The sequence below is a fragment of the Perna viridis genome, chromosome 4 (genome assembly GCF_037379345.1).
Source record: "Perna viridis isolate PV_CMFRI_1.1 ecotype Kerala chromosome 4, ASM3737934v1, whole genome shotgun sequence".
In the NCBI taxonomy this organism is placed as follows: Eukaryota; Metazoa; Mollusca; class Bivalvia; order Mytilida; family Mytilidae; genus Perna; species Perna viridis.
Window position 1 is genome coordinate 31,690,219 of NC_142448.1, and position 20,319 is coordinate 31,710,537.

Consider the following 20,319-nt stretch of genomic DNA (forward strand, 5'->3'; position numbering starts at 1 on the left):
AAAATAATAACACCTTTAGATATTTGGACGATATTTTGGCTCTAAACAACGATATACATCCTGTAGCACTGAATAAAACTAATATTGATAATAAAGAATGTCCGTTTATTAATCCTAGTATTCATATCGATAATTATAAACTTAGTACTAAAATATACAATAATACGTTCCTTTTTGTCAACTATCCGTTTAAGGCGGTGGCGTCCCATTGTCACCTTTACATATCACAATTGGTTCGATTAGCTCGCAGTTACAGTTGTAACAATGATTCGGATTTTAACGAAATAAATATTTATTTAACCAAGAAATCACTACATCAAGGTTTTCGATATCACGAGCACGTGAGGACATCCACACCTTTGTTTCAACCGATACAAGGAACTGATTCTCAAATAAAGATGTACTTGAGAAGGATGAATACGTGAAGGTACCTCTAACCCTTTGTTTTAAGGTAATATTTTATACAAAGCAAGAAAACCTCGATACTTACCCAATAAGTTAACAAAACCGTTCAAAGGCTTATTCGTAAGGGATATACTTATTATATTGTTTTCGAATTGTTAAGGATAGCACTTTGTTGTATTAATATTGATTCGCTCATCGGGTATTTACACAGAAATTAAAACCCTATATTGAAAAGTAGTTTTTGGTATGATATGGGTTGCGTACTTATTATATGATTTCTGCTGTACTGGGATTCTCACCCCTCATGGGAAGAATTGGGAATGATTTTACATACTATGGGTGAATAATTTTTTGTAAATCTAAACTGGTCCTTAGCTTGTATGTCAGTTAACTGCTAGTAGTCCTTAGTCCTTAGAACATTTGTGTAGTTTATATTCAGTGTATTTATTACTGTTATGAAAAGGGTCTTTTTCAGTGCGTCATTTTGTTTTTGCTTTTAATTCTGAACATTCATTTGTGCACACCAAATTCGTTGACATCTCATGTTGAATTCACATGCTTCAATTTTAATAAAATATATTTTTGTCAGCAAAGTTATAAGTACACTTTAAATTGTTAATATACATTACATCGATTACTGACTATTCATGTTGATATTCATACTCGTAACACACATTGCCTGATGTTTATTTATGTTTATTTTAATATCGGATATGATATCGTTTTATTGGATTTAAAAAAAAAATTGGTGTTTCAAGTTTGAAACGCACAAATGTGGATTTCCTCAAATTCATTGTACAAGGAAGTGTTTCTAATGGTAACCATTGTTTTTAAAGCATCATGTACTTCACTTTTCACAAAACAAACATTATTGTTTTCAAAATTTTTAATATAATTGTTCATATTTAAACGCTTAACAATGAATTTTGTATTTGATGAAATATCATGAAATCCGGTTTATGCAATAAAGCAAGAAAACTTGTGGTGAATACAACACAATTGAAAGGAACAGCCAAAGCATTCAAAGATAACGGCTGGTATTTCATACCTTTTAAAATTCAATTACCCTTGTTAAAGGAATAAGTTGCTCTTATTTACTGAGATAAGATAAGAAATATATTACTTAAGTATTCGGTTATGAAACTCTCGAGTTCTCCTTAAGCTTCGGTGAAAAAATATTTTTTTTTTGTTGGGATACCGTATTTTTGTATTTTTTCGGAGTTTAATGCAGATAATTGATATGATGACATCCCTTGACATTTAGATAGAAGATTTTTTTATTTTTTATTTTTTTTGCTTATTAAACGATATCAATTTAAATAACAACGTGCTCTAAAAATGACTACGATATCAATTATCAATTATTATGTGTGTGGTTATGATGCCAAAAATAAAATGATTTAAGTTAGGGTGACTACGTCGAAATGTTGAAAACACAAACGAGTGTCCGAGTTCTTAGATTATATTCGAGTACTTGTCCTTCCGTGTAAGTTCTCTACTCTAGAAATACTAATTTACTCGTTGCAATACCTAGTTTTTGTCTTATGTTATTCAGAGAAGCATTAATGACCTGATAACTTTAAATCAATCAATTATATCGTCGTAATCATAATTATAGTTTTGGTTCAACAAGTGAAATACATAATAAATGTAAGTATATTGTATTTTGCTATTTCAACAATTAAAAAAAATGTTGCTATCGTATGTATATTCAATTATTTTGTACATATGCCGTGTTAATTTTCTTATGTAATTTTAATGTACATATTTTTATAAATGTTGTGCTTTAACATTTGAACATAGGTATTCACTAATATGTAGGTTTCAGTCATGATTTACACAAAATACATTTTATTCCAATGATTTGAAAAAAAGTAATCATTACAACGTACACATGTACATCATATAATCTAAGAAATGAAATATATAGCTCAAATATCTCGTGAAATCAATTTGAAGAAAATGTTTTTTTTTTTCTCTCAAGATCAGGACTTAATGTTTTCGAGACTCACCATGTTTTAAATTGAACCATTCACAACGCTTTGGGTGTGGATTGTACTGATACTTAAGATTGTTTTATATGTATGATATTATGTTACAATAATGTTGCCTTCGTAAAATTACATGTCGTAAGTGTAAAAGTAGTGGTAAGTGTTGGCGTCTTTACCTCAAAACAAATGTCAAAAATGTGTTTTGTGAAGCACAATATGTGTTATAGCTTTGTTTAATATTTGTTTCATGACTTGTTTGTCTAATCACTATTCATAATGTATTTATTTATGTATTAGAATAGCATTTTACTAAAAATAAACATTATGAAACATTTTTTGTATGCTATTCAATGCCTTTTTTAGAAAGAGTAATGCTGGATATATTAACGAACATACTTGCATTATAGATCATTTACTGGCTTCACAATAACAGTGTTCACCTAAGTTCAACAGAATCAAATTGTGGATGTTATAACATATGTAACGGCTATGTTCCTATGAGGCATTTTCCTTTATCCTACACGGAGTGATAATAAAAGCGTAGTAATCTTGAAACATATTCTTAACGTTAACAACCAATACACGACGAGATCACAAATTGCGTCGTAAAGGTAGTAATAAAAACGAGAGTTGCACTAATTTTCCAACTCACATAGGGCAGGATGTTAAAATAATTTTGTCTCTTAAAGGCAAATATCAAAATCAAAATAAGAGATTCACAAATTGTAGACTAATGTGCTAATATTCATTCAATGTCTAACCTAACAAAACTTACCTAAAGAGACATGACGTGTAACTTCATGATGCAAAAAACTAATATCTACCCATTTACTATCAGTTATATAAAAATTATACCCGACACACTGAATAGTTCTAAGATTCAACAACTTATAGCACATCTCCAGCAATGAATCGAATATATACCATGATGCAGTGATACCTCGGTATAAACAGAGGGAAATAAATGTAATTTGGATTCCAGAGGTAATAAAAAAAATACACACCAAAAGGATAAGGCAGAGCAAGGAAAAAAGACTCACCCAAAAAACAACATGAAATAACTCCAATAACACGCACATAGAAACAAAAGACAGTAATCAACCCATGCTCATCATAAAATGGAAAGACCGAAACAGCTACATTATCCTTATAAAATGTCAAGTCTAGGGCTAGACGAAAGTAGACAGAAAAACTAGCTTACATTTTTTTCATTCTATTGCAGTTGTTGTCTCTTTTTCATATTCAGTTCTTCTTATACGACACGTTTGAACACCCTTATGTTCATGCATAACTTGTATGCAGATGGAACAAATTCGGCCGTTTTTTTTATGAATGAACTGCCTTAAACGGTGACCAAATACGTACATAATACAGTGTTCCGCTACAAAATACATTGAGCATATGAAAAATGAAATAAATAAATATAAAACTACAATTCAGTTCAAAAAGATATTCAAATCAGTCAAGTTTTCCTTAACAACAGTAAATATATATTTTATGTTTTTTTTTTCAATGCGAGGGCGTTTCTCATGAGGAAAACCATGTTATTGACAACAAAAGCAATCTACTAATTTTGTGTTCAAAAATGCATTAGATTCTTTATAGTTCTATTTCAGAGAATAGAAGTTACCGAGTAAGATGTTCAAGTCTATGAGTATAAATTCATTTTAATTATCAACCAACATCAATTAAGTTAACAAAGTTTAGTGATGAAAACAAAGGTAATAATATGGAAATTGTAGAAAATCATCACAAAAGACGAATAAAATGCGAACGATAAAAACATCCCCGTAACACATTGGACTATGAACCTCAACGCTTGAATTTGAACATGATATCTAATAGCTATATAACAATAAATCAAGCAAAAATAACGTGAGCCAGCTTCAGCAACTTACAATACTTAAATGAAATGAAATGGATGATTTTGCCCAAGTTTAAATTGTGTTTGACACTTGTCACAGAACTGCATTATTTTTGTTAGATTATCACAGGATTTCACTCACTTCCTTCCAATATGACAGGGGCCGATGGCGAAGCAGGACATGAATACCTAATGTCACTCCCGTTTTTTTGTGACTGTTCATATTTCTTGAACTTTTTTTAGTTTTTGTTTGTTTTGTTTTTGTTGTTGGCTTTTTTATGACGTCTTAATTCTCTTATCTTAAGTTTGTTTATGTTATCTATTTTTTAATTCGGTTTGCTACATTGTGTATGTAGACTGCTGATGCTTCTGTATTTGTTTACCGATATTAACTTCCCATATGCTAGATACGTTTATTGTTTTCTAGGTTAACCATGTGAGGATAGGTATTTTACGAGTTTTATATATGCTTTGGATGCGCTTTGTCTTTGTTTGAAGCTTTTGAATGATTTAATTTTAAATTTACTGTTTGACAGTAAGTATGTGGTTATGATAGTGGTGAATTGTGGATGCAGCTGAATAAGCATATCTGTTTTTTATACATTAGAATTATTCCATTTTTACAACCGCTCCACCCGGATTATATTAGTAAAAATGTGACAACAAACTTTCTTGTAGCACCTCTAACACAGTACGTAAAATGAACTACACCACTGCAGCTACATATAGTAAATTCGATCAAGTTCGATTCTTTCTGTAGTGGTTCATGTAAAAATACAAATAAAGGAACAGATTGGCCAAAAGTTGTTCACCTTTGTTCTTATAGGTATTCCAGTTGTCTGCTGATACCCCTGTCCTCAGAATTCCAACAGTTTAACAACATCAGACTCAAAGTTCATTTTATTGTATATAATAAATTAGTGAACAATAGCCACGTTCATAAGGTAAAATGGAATTGTATATAACTATAATAACAGATAAAACGTTTAAAAGTAAAGAAAATGTGTGGTGGAGTACTAAAAGCAAGGACTGACAGAAATCACTGTCGATATAGTCTGTCGAGACAAACTTGATCTTGATCATCGTGGCGAAACACCAAGTTTAAGATTAAAATGATTAAATTTCAAATAAAAATTATGAAAACTGCGCCATGACAACAAAAAATCCGATATTCCTTCCAAAGAGTTGGAAAGTCCCAAGAAAACCCTCGATCCGTTTTTTTTTTTTTTTGTTTTTGTTTTTCTTCTATGAATTTGTTTACTAAGGGAAGACACTTTCATATCATTAACGCTACGTTTTCCCCCCTGAAAGTGTTCATCGACTAGACAATTCTATTTATTGGTGATCGCTTTGTTTGTTCTCTACAAAACGATCACCTTACCTCCAATTAGTCTCGAACACGTATTGTTGTAATGTTGCAGCATTTGCAAACCACAGAGTAAATGACGTTTTCTGAGATACAAATGAACATGTTTTTTACGTAAAAAAGGACAATACTGAAGTTCATTGAAAAATAAATGATAACACATGTATTTAAACAACCTCAATAGCAGGAGATTTATGGGGAAGCATGCAATGAATGTTGGGTTTCACTTTAGTTTCAAGTCTCGATGAGCCAGATCACCATTATCTAAAGTATACAAATGGACGTAAGCTCATTGTAAATACAGTTAAACACAAAAACATGTTATATTAGTGCAGACAATTTGGTAGGGATATTGATATTATGTAATGATTTATCGAAACATTAATTAATCATGAGAAAATCTCAAACTTTTGTTTTTCGATAAGTTGCTAAAATGATCGTTGCATCAACCCTGTTGAAAAAGAGGATTTCAAAAGAAGCTTAAAAGCGAAGTTCAAAACTAACATCGCACCACAAAAGGAATGATTTCATAAGAGAAGAAAGTCGAAAGTAGAATATTCTGCAAATTTTATAAAACAAATGTTTGTATACGTAGGTCACTTCTATTACACTGAATCGGCGCCTGGTGAGATATCTTAAGGCGAATGACAAGAACATGTTTGATTCTGTTTAATTATGCGGAAAATACTTTTAAGTGGTAGCTTTTGCAAATACTGTTTATACAAATATGGACACAATGGACTATTATACGTTTCTAAGTCTATTGTATTTTGTATTTTTGTGGTAACTCTTAGTTTGGCTCACATTTGCGGCGTTGTCATATCGCAGTCTATAGCTTGTCGACGAAATTGTATCTCCAGACGTTTTGTTTTTTATTTTTATTTTTTATTATTTTTATTATTTTTTTTGTGTTATTTATCACAGATTACAACGAGTATAAATTTCAACTCTTCAAAGAGTGATCAAGGGAACCAAGAGTATAGGGTTATCAAAAGAATGTAATCCAGGGACAAAGACCAGACATGGAAAACAGACATACACAACAAAGGACATAAAACCACTAAAATCATACATACAAAGTAAAAAAGCAAAAAAGCAACTCGAACTCCACTAAAAACTTGGGAGCATGGACCAGGTGCACCGGTAGGGTAAGCGTCCTCTGCTTTGCTAGAAACACCCGCCGAGTTGCTCATAAATAGTCAAAACCGAGGTAGACAAACGAGGAAAGGAAAACTATGACCTGTTGAATAAATCAGTTTTCATGGTGCAGATGGATACACCATAACGATCCACGAGTTCATGATGACAACCATAAAACTTATGTAATGATAACTTCAATCTTGTACCCCGTTCCAAAAGGAAGCCTATTTGTTAGAGTTCTAGAGCGATACAAAAAGTCTGCGTAGTTTCGGCAAGCTCTGTCATAACGAATGAGTTGTGATATGAACACTCCATACGAAGGTGCTGAAGGGATGTTGTCACAGATGAAAGGAAAGTTAACAATTCTGAATGAAAGTCATCACGTTTGTTGTAAAGTTTGGTCAATAGTTTTCCTTTACCATCTATTTCTAAGTGTAGGTCAAGATATGAGGTTGACCTTACAGTGTCTGTAGTATCCTTTATCTCAAGTTCTTTGGGGTAGATGCGATGTATCAAATCCCCGAAATTAGGATTAATATAGACTGCGTTTTCTTTAAATCGCTCAAATGAAGAAGCTTCATTATTATTTATGAAATAACTCATATCAAATTCTATAATTCTATCCACTAACTAAGGGAGAAGTAACCCTAATAGAAACCCAAAGTGATGAAGTGGATGGTAATTGGGCTATAACTTGTACACTTCACTATACAAGAAAGTTACACATTTACAGCCATTATGTCAGTTTAATTCTGACAAACCTAAATAGTGCTTGCACTGTGAGGACCTACAAATCAAATGCAAGTCCAGGCTCCCTACCTAGAAGGAACCTAATAAATTCTGCTGGAAGTACCTTGGTTTCGTTTTGTTTAGTCAGGGGTATACAAGGAAAGCTACTGGCCGACATAATAGCCCAAAGCAGCAGTAGAAAGAACTACCAGTTATTCACATCATACACTGAAACGTAGATGAAATATCTAATAAAAGAGAAGAGTTGCAACACTTTTTTTCATGGAAACAACAAGTATATCTACTCCATTCAGGTGACACACTTGCAAGAAAACAAACCATTTAAAGTCAGAAGATACCAAGTTTTCAGAAGTGCAAGAAAAGAAAAAAAATGAAAACAAGGAAGTGTGTTGGTATTAGTAAGAAATAGTATCAATCTAAGGGGAACAAGACAAAATATGGGGGAAACAAAAACTCCTGAAGTCAAAGTCAGGAATAACATCCTAAGCATTGTAAAACCTTTCCAAATATTGAAAAGCTCTTACTTGATGCCATACACATACCGGAAAGCAACTTTATTATGGTAGAAAACGTCAACAGCTTATCCAAAAGGTGGGGATACAAAGCAATAGATAAAATAAAGAAACGTATAGAGTAATCAAGGGAACCAAAGTTAGTGCGGCAATCAGAAGAATGTGATCCAGTGACAAAGATCAGACATGAAAAACAGACATACATAACAAAGAACAACTTTGTAACAGTCTTCAATCTTCCTCCAGTCTGAATAATGAAGACCACCATGAAATGTCTTTAGATCCCAACAGCACAACAGTTACAACCAGCTGTAGAGACTTGACTTAACTGTTATCTTCACACCACTGGAGACATTCGTATTCCTTGCAATGTTAAATGTTTCACCTATAAAATCAAGTCTAACATACTTTAAGTCAGACCTGACAAATGCAATCTGACCTACAATTAATTTCAATGAAATACTTTTGTTGTTCGCAAACGGCTCTGATGTATAGTCCGAATACCAATATAATCTAGAACATGTGCTCTAACTTCTATGAAACCTAGCTTTTATATTTGATTTTCATTTTCAATTTATTGGAATGAAACAGGTTTGGTAGGAGTGAGCACTTAAAATTATTTTCATAATTCATTGACAGTATCTAATATTCAATAATGCACGATTAAAAAGCTTAAGTACCCGTCTTTGTTAAAATCATGCACATTCTGGAATACGTGAAACACCCTACAAAATGCTACTCATTTTTATTTTTATAATTATCTTTATAGAACTATATGATGAAGTGTATATTTATCAATTCAAATCTGTCTGCTCTGAGGAAATTAATCACATTGAAAATCCAATGATTTTTACTGCATTTTAGTGTCATTTACAGAGTAATATCCCTTACTTTTGAATTATACAGTGCGTTTTACATAATTTATATCTCTTATCAACTAGGCTTCTATGAAACGCCACATATTATTTTAACTTTTACTTAAGCATTTTATACAAAATATCAAAAATGAAAATGTGTAGGCTCTCCAACCAAGTAGCACATTTTGCATGATTCTTAGCTGCAGTGCTACTTAAATACTTAGACATGATAAATAAGCTTCTTACTTTAAATCTTAGGGATCAGGCAAGAGTTGTGATTATCTACGTAACAATAGTAGTATCATATCTTTTTTAATTGTTCGTCCAAAAGGAGATGATCTTGAAGTATTCAGAGACAATAGATGTGTTGTATATGAGTATAGTAATATTATTGATCGACACGAAATGAAATTGTGTAAAAACTTGACTTTGTTTAATTTATTTTCTGTTGTATTAATATTTGTATAATTATACAGAAAAAGTATATTTCATTTTTTTTTCATTACACATCAAACATAATTTCCTGCTTGTAAACCATACGTCGTCTAATAATGAAAAAAACACTATTTTACATATAGTTTACACGTTTTCCAGTCAGGGAGAGTGACAAAATTAAGTGTGAAACAATAACGTTACCAGGAAGGACATACAATGTCACACCTTGTTCAAATCGAAGAGATATTGGTTACATTTGTAATGACTGTATCATTGGTTGTTTATGTAGTTGTTTATTATTATTTTTTCTGAATGATTCTTCCTTGTCTGTTGAATTAAATACTAATGCAGTTTGTGGTTGTTCGACTAATTACATTCAAAATACACTGCTACTGTTCGCAAAATAAAACTTTAATGTTTAATATAGCATTGTGTTTTCTTCATGTTTAATGAACAAAAGAAAATATATTGATAAAGAGTGAAGCGTGTTTCCTTTCTGTTTGTCTACATTTGATGCCAAAAGCTGCTATGTATGTCTAATTTAATGCATCGCATTTTTTTATTGGTTTCCTTGATTACCCTTAGCACAAAATACAGGAATTGTGCATAACATGGATGTCTTTTGTTCTTACTTAGTACAAGTTGTCTAGCACTACATAATAAGTATTATTTGACTTACTCTTGATATCAGGTGAATGTGTAGAGCAGAAAAAAATTATAAGAAATATAAAAAATAAAAAATATTTTTTGTTTTGTTATTAAGATTTTAAATGATATTTAATTGCTACAAATTCAAATTATTTTAATCTTAAAGAAATATTTGTTTCTACTATGTCAACCATTTCAACAAAAAGTATGATATACTGGTTTTATGTGAATTGTTTTGGGCTAGTATATGACGATATATCAAAACATCAGTTCTGTTCTTCTGTTCTTAGCACGTAAAACATTTACTATTTCTATCTTCATTTCGGACTATTTAAAATGTCCGTCGACAAATATCTAAACGTATTGTAAGTTGATTTTTTTGTGATTAGAGAACCGAAACTATGAGTATGGTTATTGAAACATTTAAGAACCAGAAAATGGGTAGCACCTCATAATTCTAAATTCGGTCTTTTTGCCTCACATATATTTGATACATCTAGAAAACAACTGAAAAGCATCTGTGACTTAGATATTTTTTATTGTTTATATATTGTTATATGAAAAAAAGTGCGGGAAAACTTTCCGCTTTTCTTCCATAATGCATTCAGCTAAATTTTACCTATAAATCTCTTAAAGGCAATCTTTGATGGGTATTTCTAGAAATTTTGTGGTATAAATAAAATTTCTGTTTTTTCCCTCATGTTCCACGTCTTATACCTATTTTTTCTGATTCTTAGACAGATCAGTATGTAATAATGTATGTACGAAACATCAGTAGATGTGTAGTTCGGAGAAAATCAAACTCGGTATAGGTAACAATTCGAAAATAACTGTCGTAATTCACCAACTTCATTTAAATGGTACACATTGAAGAGCCAAAAATCATGATGGTTTACTTTTAAACTGGATAATACTTGCCACTTAAAGTTCGGGAGTGTCATAACGTCATGTAAGACTCTCAACGATTAACTCGTTTAAGGTCATGTCATGGTCCACAGGGAGACCTTTTATGACCTAGGGCTCAATTGTCACTACATGACTATATCTCTTATATGCCACGTATTTTACGAAGAATAGTAACTACATGTACTAATTTACTAAATTATGTAAGACACGGACAGAACCAACATATAACACATTTTTAGGCGAACACATTAGTACATTACTACAAGATCACCCAAATATAAATTATGACATTAGAACAATACGACAATACATCATGCTAAAAAACATTGACTATCTAAAATCTTTTTGACAATTACTTACGTTTCAAATTCGTTATCAAATGGAATCACATGGTTTGAAGCTCACGAAAAATGCAAAGAGCATGGAGGACTTTTACGGACTGACCAGACAAATTCATTACTTGTGTCAAATTGATTAATATACATAATACAAACTTTAAAGAACTTACATGCTCTTTGATGAGGCATATGAGATTAAACGCTTTATCATTGCTGTTTATTGTAAAATATTTTTTTCTCTCTTCATATTTTATATTTTGCGCATATCATGATATGCAGTGATTCCAAAAGTCCGTGAGACCGTAAAATTATGTCTGGTTCTGTAATAACTTGGCGATTTTATATTGTGTTTAGCATGATTACTGGTTAATTGTCTAAAAACGCCTTTTGAATTACTACATGTAGGTATGTGTATGGTGTATGGTAAAAGCACATCATATAAATTTAAACACTGAACACATACATTGATTCAGTATCTTATATTCCTAAGCTAACGTCTTTAGATTTTATTCATAATATACATTTCAAGAGCATATTTTTTTAAATAAATCAAATGAATCAGACACATAAAGCTAAAACGAGAATAATACTTGAGTTTTGATTGGAATTTCCATGCGTTCAAGAAAAAGGTGATAAAAGGCAATTATTTGTTTGTTGTTTTTTCTTTCGTACATATTTTAAGAAATTAAAATTTTCCAACAAATGGAAGGAGATTTTATTGTGTTATGACCTCTGAGAATACACAGCAGTTTAATAAGATAGAAAGTAGGTACTGGTGGCAATATCATTCCGTCGTAGAATGTTTCGAACCAAGAATTGTTTTCGTAACTTGTGACATTGGTAGTGTTCCAGTAAAATGTATTTGCTGATACGAAGCTCAAGAGTTCATAGAAAAGCAGCTGCTATGTACAGTAACACGAAAAATTGAGCGTTACAATAGTTTTTAGTAGTATACTTTTCCCTTTTAGCGCTTATCAGTATTCAGTGTGTGTGTGTTCAATATAATTATTTCACTCGCACAATGTAATATATATCCTTTGTATATTTCTATTAGGACTTTGTGATACGTGAAATATCTACATCTTCGTATTGCATAAAAACTTGATCAAATAGTTAGATTTTTAACAAATAGTTTAACAACATGATGTTTGTTTTGCTGTCGATATAAAGGAAGGCGGAATTCTAAATTTGATGATAAGGAGCTGCAATGAAAAACTGTCAGCATTGTGTCTCAGAAAGACAATGCCAAATGGTTGATTGATTGATTGTTGGGGTTCAACGTCCAAGCAGCAATATTTCAGCTATATTCAGACGATGAACATGGAATGGATAATAAAATGAACATGAAATGATCATAAAATGAAAAATGGGATGGGACAAAAAAATAATAAGGTCGATTGTTACTGGAAAGGAGGGATGGGTAAAGTCGGGCAATTTAGCCCCCTGTGGCGGAGCGCAAAGGTTTCAACTCCTATCGAATACCACAGCAGGGTTCTTTAACGTGCGAGAAACGTGGCAGTTTTCCCAACACGGTGCACCACTATGGTTTGCGGTCAGGTTTTCCGTATTATAGCCTGACAACCTCAGCATGTAACACGCCAGGGGTACCCCATTCCACCACCTGGGGCACACATCCCGTTTGCTCTGTGGGCAGAGCGCCTAGTCCCAGGCTAGTTTTAGCGCTACTGCAGCCCTATTCTTTTGACATCCGGACCTGCACAGAGCCAATGCCAAATGGTGTGTATTTACTATTCATTTGATTTTTAAAGCAAATTTAAAACCTGGTTTTATCCAAGTGTCTAATCGGAAATGCTTGAAAAAAACTCATGACCAATGCGGTTGTTTCCAATTTTGTCCTTCTGACTTTTGTATTACCCTTCATGTTACTACAATGAACGTAATATCTTAGTGGCAGCCTGTTAATAAAACATAATTTTTCACTCGGAATTCTTTCATCAACTGTTTAAATATTTAATCAAAATGAAAACTAGTGCCTCCAATATTGCTCAACAAAACCCAAGGAATCGTCGGTATGAACACATACGTTGAGAATTTTGACTTTGTTGGTCAATTTCAAACTTAAGGAAACTAGAAACGATATGAAAAACGTATTAAAATATCAAACTATGTAACCAAGCAAATCTGTACGTCATATTTGCAATATTCGTAACTTTTACATGGGCTCCATGTATACGAATATATATAACTCTTTTAACACACACACACACACACACACGCAAATTTACCAAGATTTAATCTTACCTTTAATTAAATGTTACATTTGTTTAAGTAAAGTAAGATAGAAGGCAGCTCTCTTATCTCTATATTGTCAAACATACCACGAAAAAGGATAAAATTAATTAATCAAAAAACAAACATTTTCAGTTTTATATGAAAGTCATGTAACAACCAGTTGATAACATTATGAATACATTTGTAGGTATGATTTAGGTAACAAAAAACTGTGCATTATTTTTCTTAGCAGTTCATTATAGGGTTAATTAATCATAGCTTTTCAGACCAGTCCGATATGACATTATTAGATCCTATTACAGCATCGCTGGTTAAAACAACAGATGCGAGTACATGGAAGTCAATTTCAGTTACAACATAATGTCCTTTTTAAATACCAAACTATTCGATCATAACAAATACTTTTTTTATACTTAAATGAAGTGTTGGGGTATATAGGAATTACTCCCTCTGCATTCTTTTGTATACACAGATTTTGAATAATTTATACACTCACTATTACTTGAAGAAACTGTAAATTAAGTTTCCTTGTAAGAGATATAGTCAGCTTTTATTGGAATCATCAGTACATCAGTTTTATTATTGTCATCTCAATATGATGATAACAGAATTAAAACATACGTCAAATAGACTATTCAGATCAAACAAAATGTAGGAACATATACTATACATGAAAAAGGGAAACAGAGAAAACTTTTTGCAGAATGGAACGAACAAAATAGAAAAGTCCAAAAAAAGGGGGGAGTGATATCACTGTTCAACAAGCAGCAACGGTCACATTGCAAATGAGTAAAATCCGATTAGAATATGGTTTCTATAATGAAGCTCCCGAACACACTTTGTCAGACGGAGTCACAAAGTGGTCCCACCAATAACAATGAGGAACTCCATTAGCGATTTATATCTTGGCGACGTCATTTCATTTTACATTTTCATGATATTAATCATATTGAAATGGTGGAAATCCTCCAAAACAGACAAATTCAATTGTAGAGGATCACAAAATTACCTTTAAATATTGACGTTTAAACCTTTAAACGTTAAACGCTGGATCATGAACTTACAACTGGATGGTTGCAGCTGGTAAAACCGACGCTTATAACCGACTTTTACTTCTCCACCTCCGTTACAACCAAAACCTTCTATACAAGAAGTCACGATGACTTAAGTTGTAAATCAATAAACTTAATATATGGATTAGAATGCTACTTACGTGGATAAGTATATGTCGCAGAAACACAAGAACGATTAAACAAAAGAATGTGCGGTCATCGTTCGGGAATTAATACCACTAAATTCCCGACAGTTTATCAACATTATAATCAACAAGATCATTCAATCCTCTCTATGAAAGTTCGTATTTTTTAAGAAAAAAAAATGCCATCCTACGAACAGTCCCGCTCTAGGTAAAAACTATCGTAATGAAAGAGAGAACTACTGGATACGCAGACTGGATACGGATGCAATGACAACATCAAAAGTGTAGGAAACTTTTCAAGCCAATAAACAATGGCATAAATGTGATGAATTTATTTGACAAAAATCTAAGACGGAAAAGGAGTCATGGCCATCGGCACTACACGTCACCTAAGTTACATAAAGTCTCCTTCCTTTCATACAAAAACCTTGTGGACTTCATCACATTAGAACCAAACTTCAGTCTTTACCTCTCACTCTACTACACTCCCTTTACGAAACAAGTCTTGACACTCCTGTTTCTGACCCCACCTCATCATTGTACAGAATTGTTGCCATCATTTTGGATATTTGTTTCCACAGACTCTTCAAACCAGTTTGTTTGAAAAGTCAAGATGAAGAAAAACGATCATTTCTTCCACTACCGTTTGTGAACAAAGGAATAGATGCAATTAATTTGGCTAACATCCTCCACCACATTGCATCCAAAATTTTCAATTATAAAAGGCTATTGCAGGACCTCGAGATTGAGCACTTCAAGGCTAAACCAGCTGAGTTCTTGCATAACTCTCCATTCAAATATGGTCCTTCTGGTCCCGTCGTTACGGGAGATTTAATTCATCGAAAACGAATCTCTGCGTAATATCCCATCTAAAAGTTCAAAGTACCGTGAACATAAATTGGAATTATAACTTTAAAGTTCTTATGAATGCCATGAAGGACTATGCAAGAAAATGGATAAAACGAGAACAAGAAGACATTGATTTTCTGTCAGAGTGGTTAAATGCCGTGAGGTCTTTTTGAAACGAATGAAAGTTTTAAGTAGGCCAATGAGTGCCAACGTTACATCAGTTTTCTAAGACCCCGATGTAGCAAAACATTGTCTACTATACATGACAAATATGTTGTCGCACCAGCAGACACAGCCCAAAACAACATTGTTTTTGTCTGTAAAACGTTTTACACCCAATGTTTATTATCAGAGGTACACGTAGAAAATAATAGCAGTAATAAGACCTATACGGCTACCACACTCTGCAAAGAAAAGATTGTGGAAAACCATAAATCTGTGCTATCCTCTTTTGGTTTCTCTACCAAGGACGATGATTGTGATTTACCGTCTATATACTGGATCCCTAAACTCCACAAGAATCCACACAAGCAACGTTTCATAGCTGGATCCGCAAAATGTACCACCAAACCTATTTCAAAACTTTTAACTTCTATATTCACAACTGTCAAAAAGGGTCTGCACTCCAACTACTATTATTATCTGAATATAATAGCATTAAAACCTATGATTTTTCAACACTGTACACCTGTATTCCCCATACTCAGTTGTTTTTTCCAAAAAAAAGATGGTACACCTAGAAACAAATATATAGTTCATGGTAGAGGTTCCTCATACTTTGTAAGAAATAATTCCAAATCATCTTCCAAATATACAAAGGAAGAAGTTTACAAAATGCTGGAATTTATAATCGACAAAATATTTGCCCAGTGTGGTGGACTTGTTTTTCAACAAACGGTCGGCATTCCAATGGGAACAAAGTGTGCTCCTTTAATTGCTGAACTATTCCTTCACTCTTATGAAGCTGAGACTATAGCTGATCTGATCTGAAAGAACGAATATCGTTTGGCTAGATCCTTTAATTTCAGTTTTTGCTATACAGATGACGTATTATCTTACCTGGTCAATGCACCCAGTTTTAGTGGAGTCCGAGTTGCTCATTTGCTTTTGTTACATTGTATGTTTGATTGTAGTTACTTTGTATATTTGATTTTAGTTACTTTGTATGTTTGATTTTAGTTACTTTATGTTCTATGTTGTGTATGTCTGTTTTCCATGTCTAGTCTTTGTCCCTGGATTACATTATTTTGATTACTGCTATAACCTTGTATCCCATGATTACCATCCCCAATGTAGATAAAATGCATAATTACTACAATAGAAATCAGAATCATTTACTATTGCATCTTCATTTTTTAAACTTTTATGATATGCTTTTCATTGTCCATATGTGTAAGGTTGACCATAATTACATTGGTATGATTAAGTGATACATCCGCTGAAGTATCATTAGTAATAAACTAACAAACCTTTAATCAAATAAATCGTTTTTAACAAATAAGAAATAAAGAGGGCCTAAAACAGAACTCCGTCGGAGACCGGCTTGAAAGACCTTTGAAAAGAAAAGTTATTGTTTACTTGCTGCTCACTGTAGTTATCAGATAGCTCTTCAATACAAGAAGATCTTTGATATCATTTATGAATAAGAATCAGACCTGAATACATGTACATACTCCATCAAATGGTTAGATCTCCGAAAGGGGATTATTCTTGCAGATTTCTTCTTTTATGAATTGCAGTGGGTAGATACATATCTTGCAAACATTCAATATATAATTATTTTTCTTTTTTAAATTTTAGGAAGATCTGATCAAGGTTTTCACAATCACTAGGATTTTTTTTTACGTGTGCTTCAACAATGGCTTTTGAAAATTTAATTTAGCCAATTCAAATTTTAAAATATACCGATCTTAGTAAAATTTAATACTTGCACAACACCTAAGCCAAACCATCCCTGCATACACGTATATCTGAAACTTGTAAAACTGTAATGCAACCTGTCAGGGTTTGAATACTCACAAACAGTTCGGTGGCTTTTGAATTCTGTATATTGCAGATCTGTTAGTGGTAATGTTTTATAAATTCCACTTGCACATCATTTGGACAATGTCACCACCTTGGGGTCCTAAATATGAAATATGTGCGAGGCTTGGTGGTCCGTCTTTGACGACTATTTGTGGTTCTGTTGCTAAAAAAAAGGCTTTCTTGACATACTGGAGGTCTCACCTATCCACTGCTTGCTTAAGAATGTAACACCTTGATGACTTCAGACCATTTTATATAAAATTTAAGATAAAACTGAAAAGAGATATTTTTAACCCTCTAACCTCAAACATCGAAATGGATGTCAGACCATTAATGATCTTACAGCTTTTTTACATCAATCAACGGGAATGAATACATATGTGAATATATATAAAAGTAATACTCCATATGTGTTGAAACAAATCTAGAAATGATGCAGGAGTTTCAAAATCATAACAAAACGGATGACTACTTATCCATATAATATTGTAACCACCAAAGAAGATCAAACAAGAAGATGCAATGTTTTAGGAGTTCGTAGATGTATGTATGTAACACCCTATTGACGACTTAACTATCTATTTTTTTATTATTATTTTACTCAATTTGAACATATACAACATAGTATTTGATCTAATAGTTATACCAACAATAATTCTATAATTACAAAAATGATGAAAGTAGTATTTTGTTCTATCAAATAAGGAGCGCAAATGTGGATCAACATGTCTATAACATTTAAATAAAGGCACGGTATATGTTACTAAGAATAATTTAAATTTTTGTGTGACTTTTAGAGAAAACTCTTTCAATACAACCTTTCTTTTTAACAAAACCAATACATGGACTGGACAAAGCAATCATTGTATATTGTACCTTGTGTTAAATATCTTTCTTTTGTAGTTTGTTGTTGAGAAGTTGAAATGGGAGAGGTCGTTAAAAATTGAAATAAATTTTGTTCACTCCCTTTGGTCTTAATGTAACGAAATATGATCAGATCAAATCTACCACTGAGAGGTTCTACTTGAGTGCGTCTGTTATCCTTGTCTAGACGTCTTAATCTTTGGAATATATTCCTTTGGTTTCCGCTCGAACTTTTTACCATTTGGAAGACAAGGAAGCTGTGAAAAGCTACTTAATGTAGATTTCCAAAATATTTAATGTTTAATCTTAATACAACAGTAAATAATAAACTTCATTTTAATATTTGGAATAGTTATAGAAATGACTTTATGTGAACTTATGGCCCCGTGCGGGTCCGGGTATAAAAAGCTAAGCTTGTCGTAAAAGGCGACTAAATAATAATAACCCTGGCTGGGGGCCAGGTTGCTCTGCCAACAGAGCAAGTGGATTGTGTGCCCAACGTGGCGATATGGGGTACCGCGAGTACTCCTTTATTCCTGTCAATCAATGAATATTCTAAGACAGGCAAATTGAACGTTAGATTAGTGTATTTGCAGTTGTGTTCAACTACGAGAGAACTTTTCGCACATTACTCAGCCAAAAATTGTTTTCATATCTGTAAATAATTTTCAAAGATGACAGTTATTAGCCCACTGCAACTAATTCAGTGTAATGGGATAGACTTGTGGGAAAGCCTTCGAAATATTAACCACTGTTTACAGGAGTTTGTTATATCATAGGGCGATTGGTTGTTTAGACGTTTATATTAAACTGTATGCAATCATACTGTTCAGGTTTTGTTTAATAGCCTGATTGATTGGCCAATCTTGAACAATTATATCTATTTAACAGTCACTTCTAAAGCCTTATCTTACCGATAAAGGATTATTTCTGTCACAACAATAGTAAGATATATATATGTGTTTGTTACAAATGCAATATAGCAAAATCATCTAAACAACAAACATTTGGCCTTTGAGAACCATCTCACCTGTTGATAATGTTTTTGACATGTCCCTGCCTTCTACGTTTGATATAATTCTTAAGAAACAACATCGTAAGCAGTGACACACCCAACATTTAAAGAGAACACAGCATAGTTCTCATAGCACCTCAATGGCTTATTTTGTTGACCCGGAATTCGGGAGAAGGAAATACATATCATGTGAATATATAAATAAATATACTATAAAAATCATTTTGTCAATGACGTTTCCACTTTCATCGTGATAGTTCTAGAGGAAGTTATAATGTGATAAACCAATATTACATACTAACATCAATGATATATAATATGTTTGTAATATTCACTGTAGTTTATGTTGTAACTAGATGTACAGCGAGGCGTGAGTAGAATTTCTATTTAAAAGACTCGCTTTTGTGTACTGTAAACAGTGAAATTTTCGTAGAAGTTTTAATTTGGATATTTTCGCGTCAATGTTTGGTAAGTTGAATTTAAGCTGTCGCGACTATTTTCTTCGATGAACATTACAGTTCATTTTGATGAACGATCGCAAATTCAAATACGCGCGAAAACAGATTAATAGCAGAAACCGTGAAAAAAAGACAACGCAGACATTTCCCGGTTTACAGTTTGTAATATCCTACTCCATTATAAAATATTTAATATGTTTCGTAGTTCATCGCACCATATTTTTTTTCAGTTTACGACGGGAACGATTTTTACATCTCCGAGAATACAACAACATTCATCGAAATTCCTGAAAGTTGTCAATTATTTGGTACTCAAATCAGTGAACCAATATCAGCGAACAAATTTGCTTTAATGACAAATGAAACAGGAAGGTCAGTTTGGGTCAGCGCCAAGCTGCAGTTTCAGAAAAAGGTTAATCCATTAGGTACATTATTTGTTTATTAT

General features: G+C 32.6%; 1 protein-coding gene across 3 annotated transcripts in view; it reads left to right on the plus strand.

Annotated features, from left to right (window-relative positions):
• LOC148619751 (uncharacterized) overlaps positions 1-20,319 on the plus strand; it is a 54,396-nt gene that overhangs the window by 15,304 nt on the left and 18,773 nt on the right. Inside the window, exons 1-2 of one of the 3 annotated variants that reach the window (XM_088579984.1) lie at positions 19,624-19,884; positions 20,105-20,299. In XM_088579984.1, the coding sequence (XP_088436110.1) occupies positions 19,878-19,884; positions 20,105-20,299 (202 nt within the window). In that variant the 5' untranslated portion in view covers positions 19,624-19,877. Of the gene's footprint in view, positions 1-19,623; positions 19,885-20,104; positions 20,300-20,319 lie in introns of those variants that run through there. The other 2 variants (XM_088579983.1, XM_088579985.1) reach the window with 2 other exon arrangements.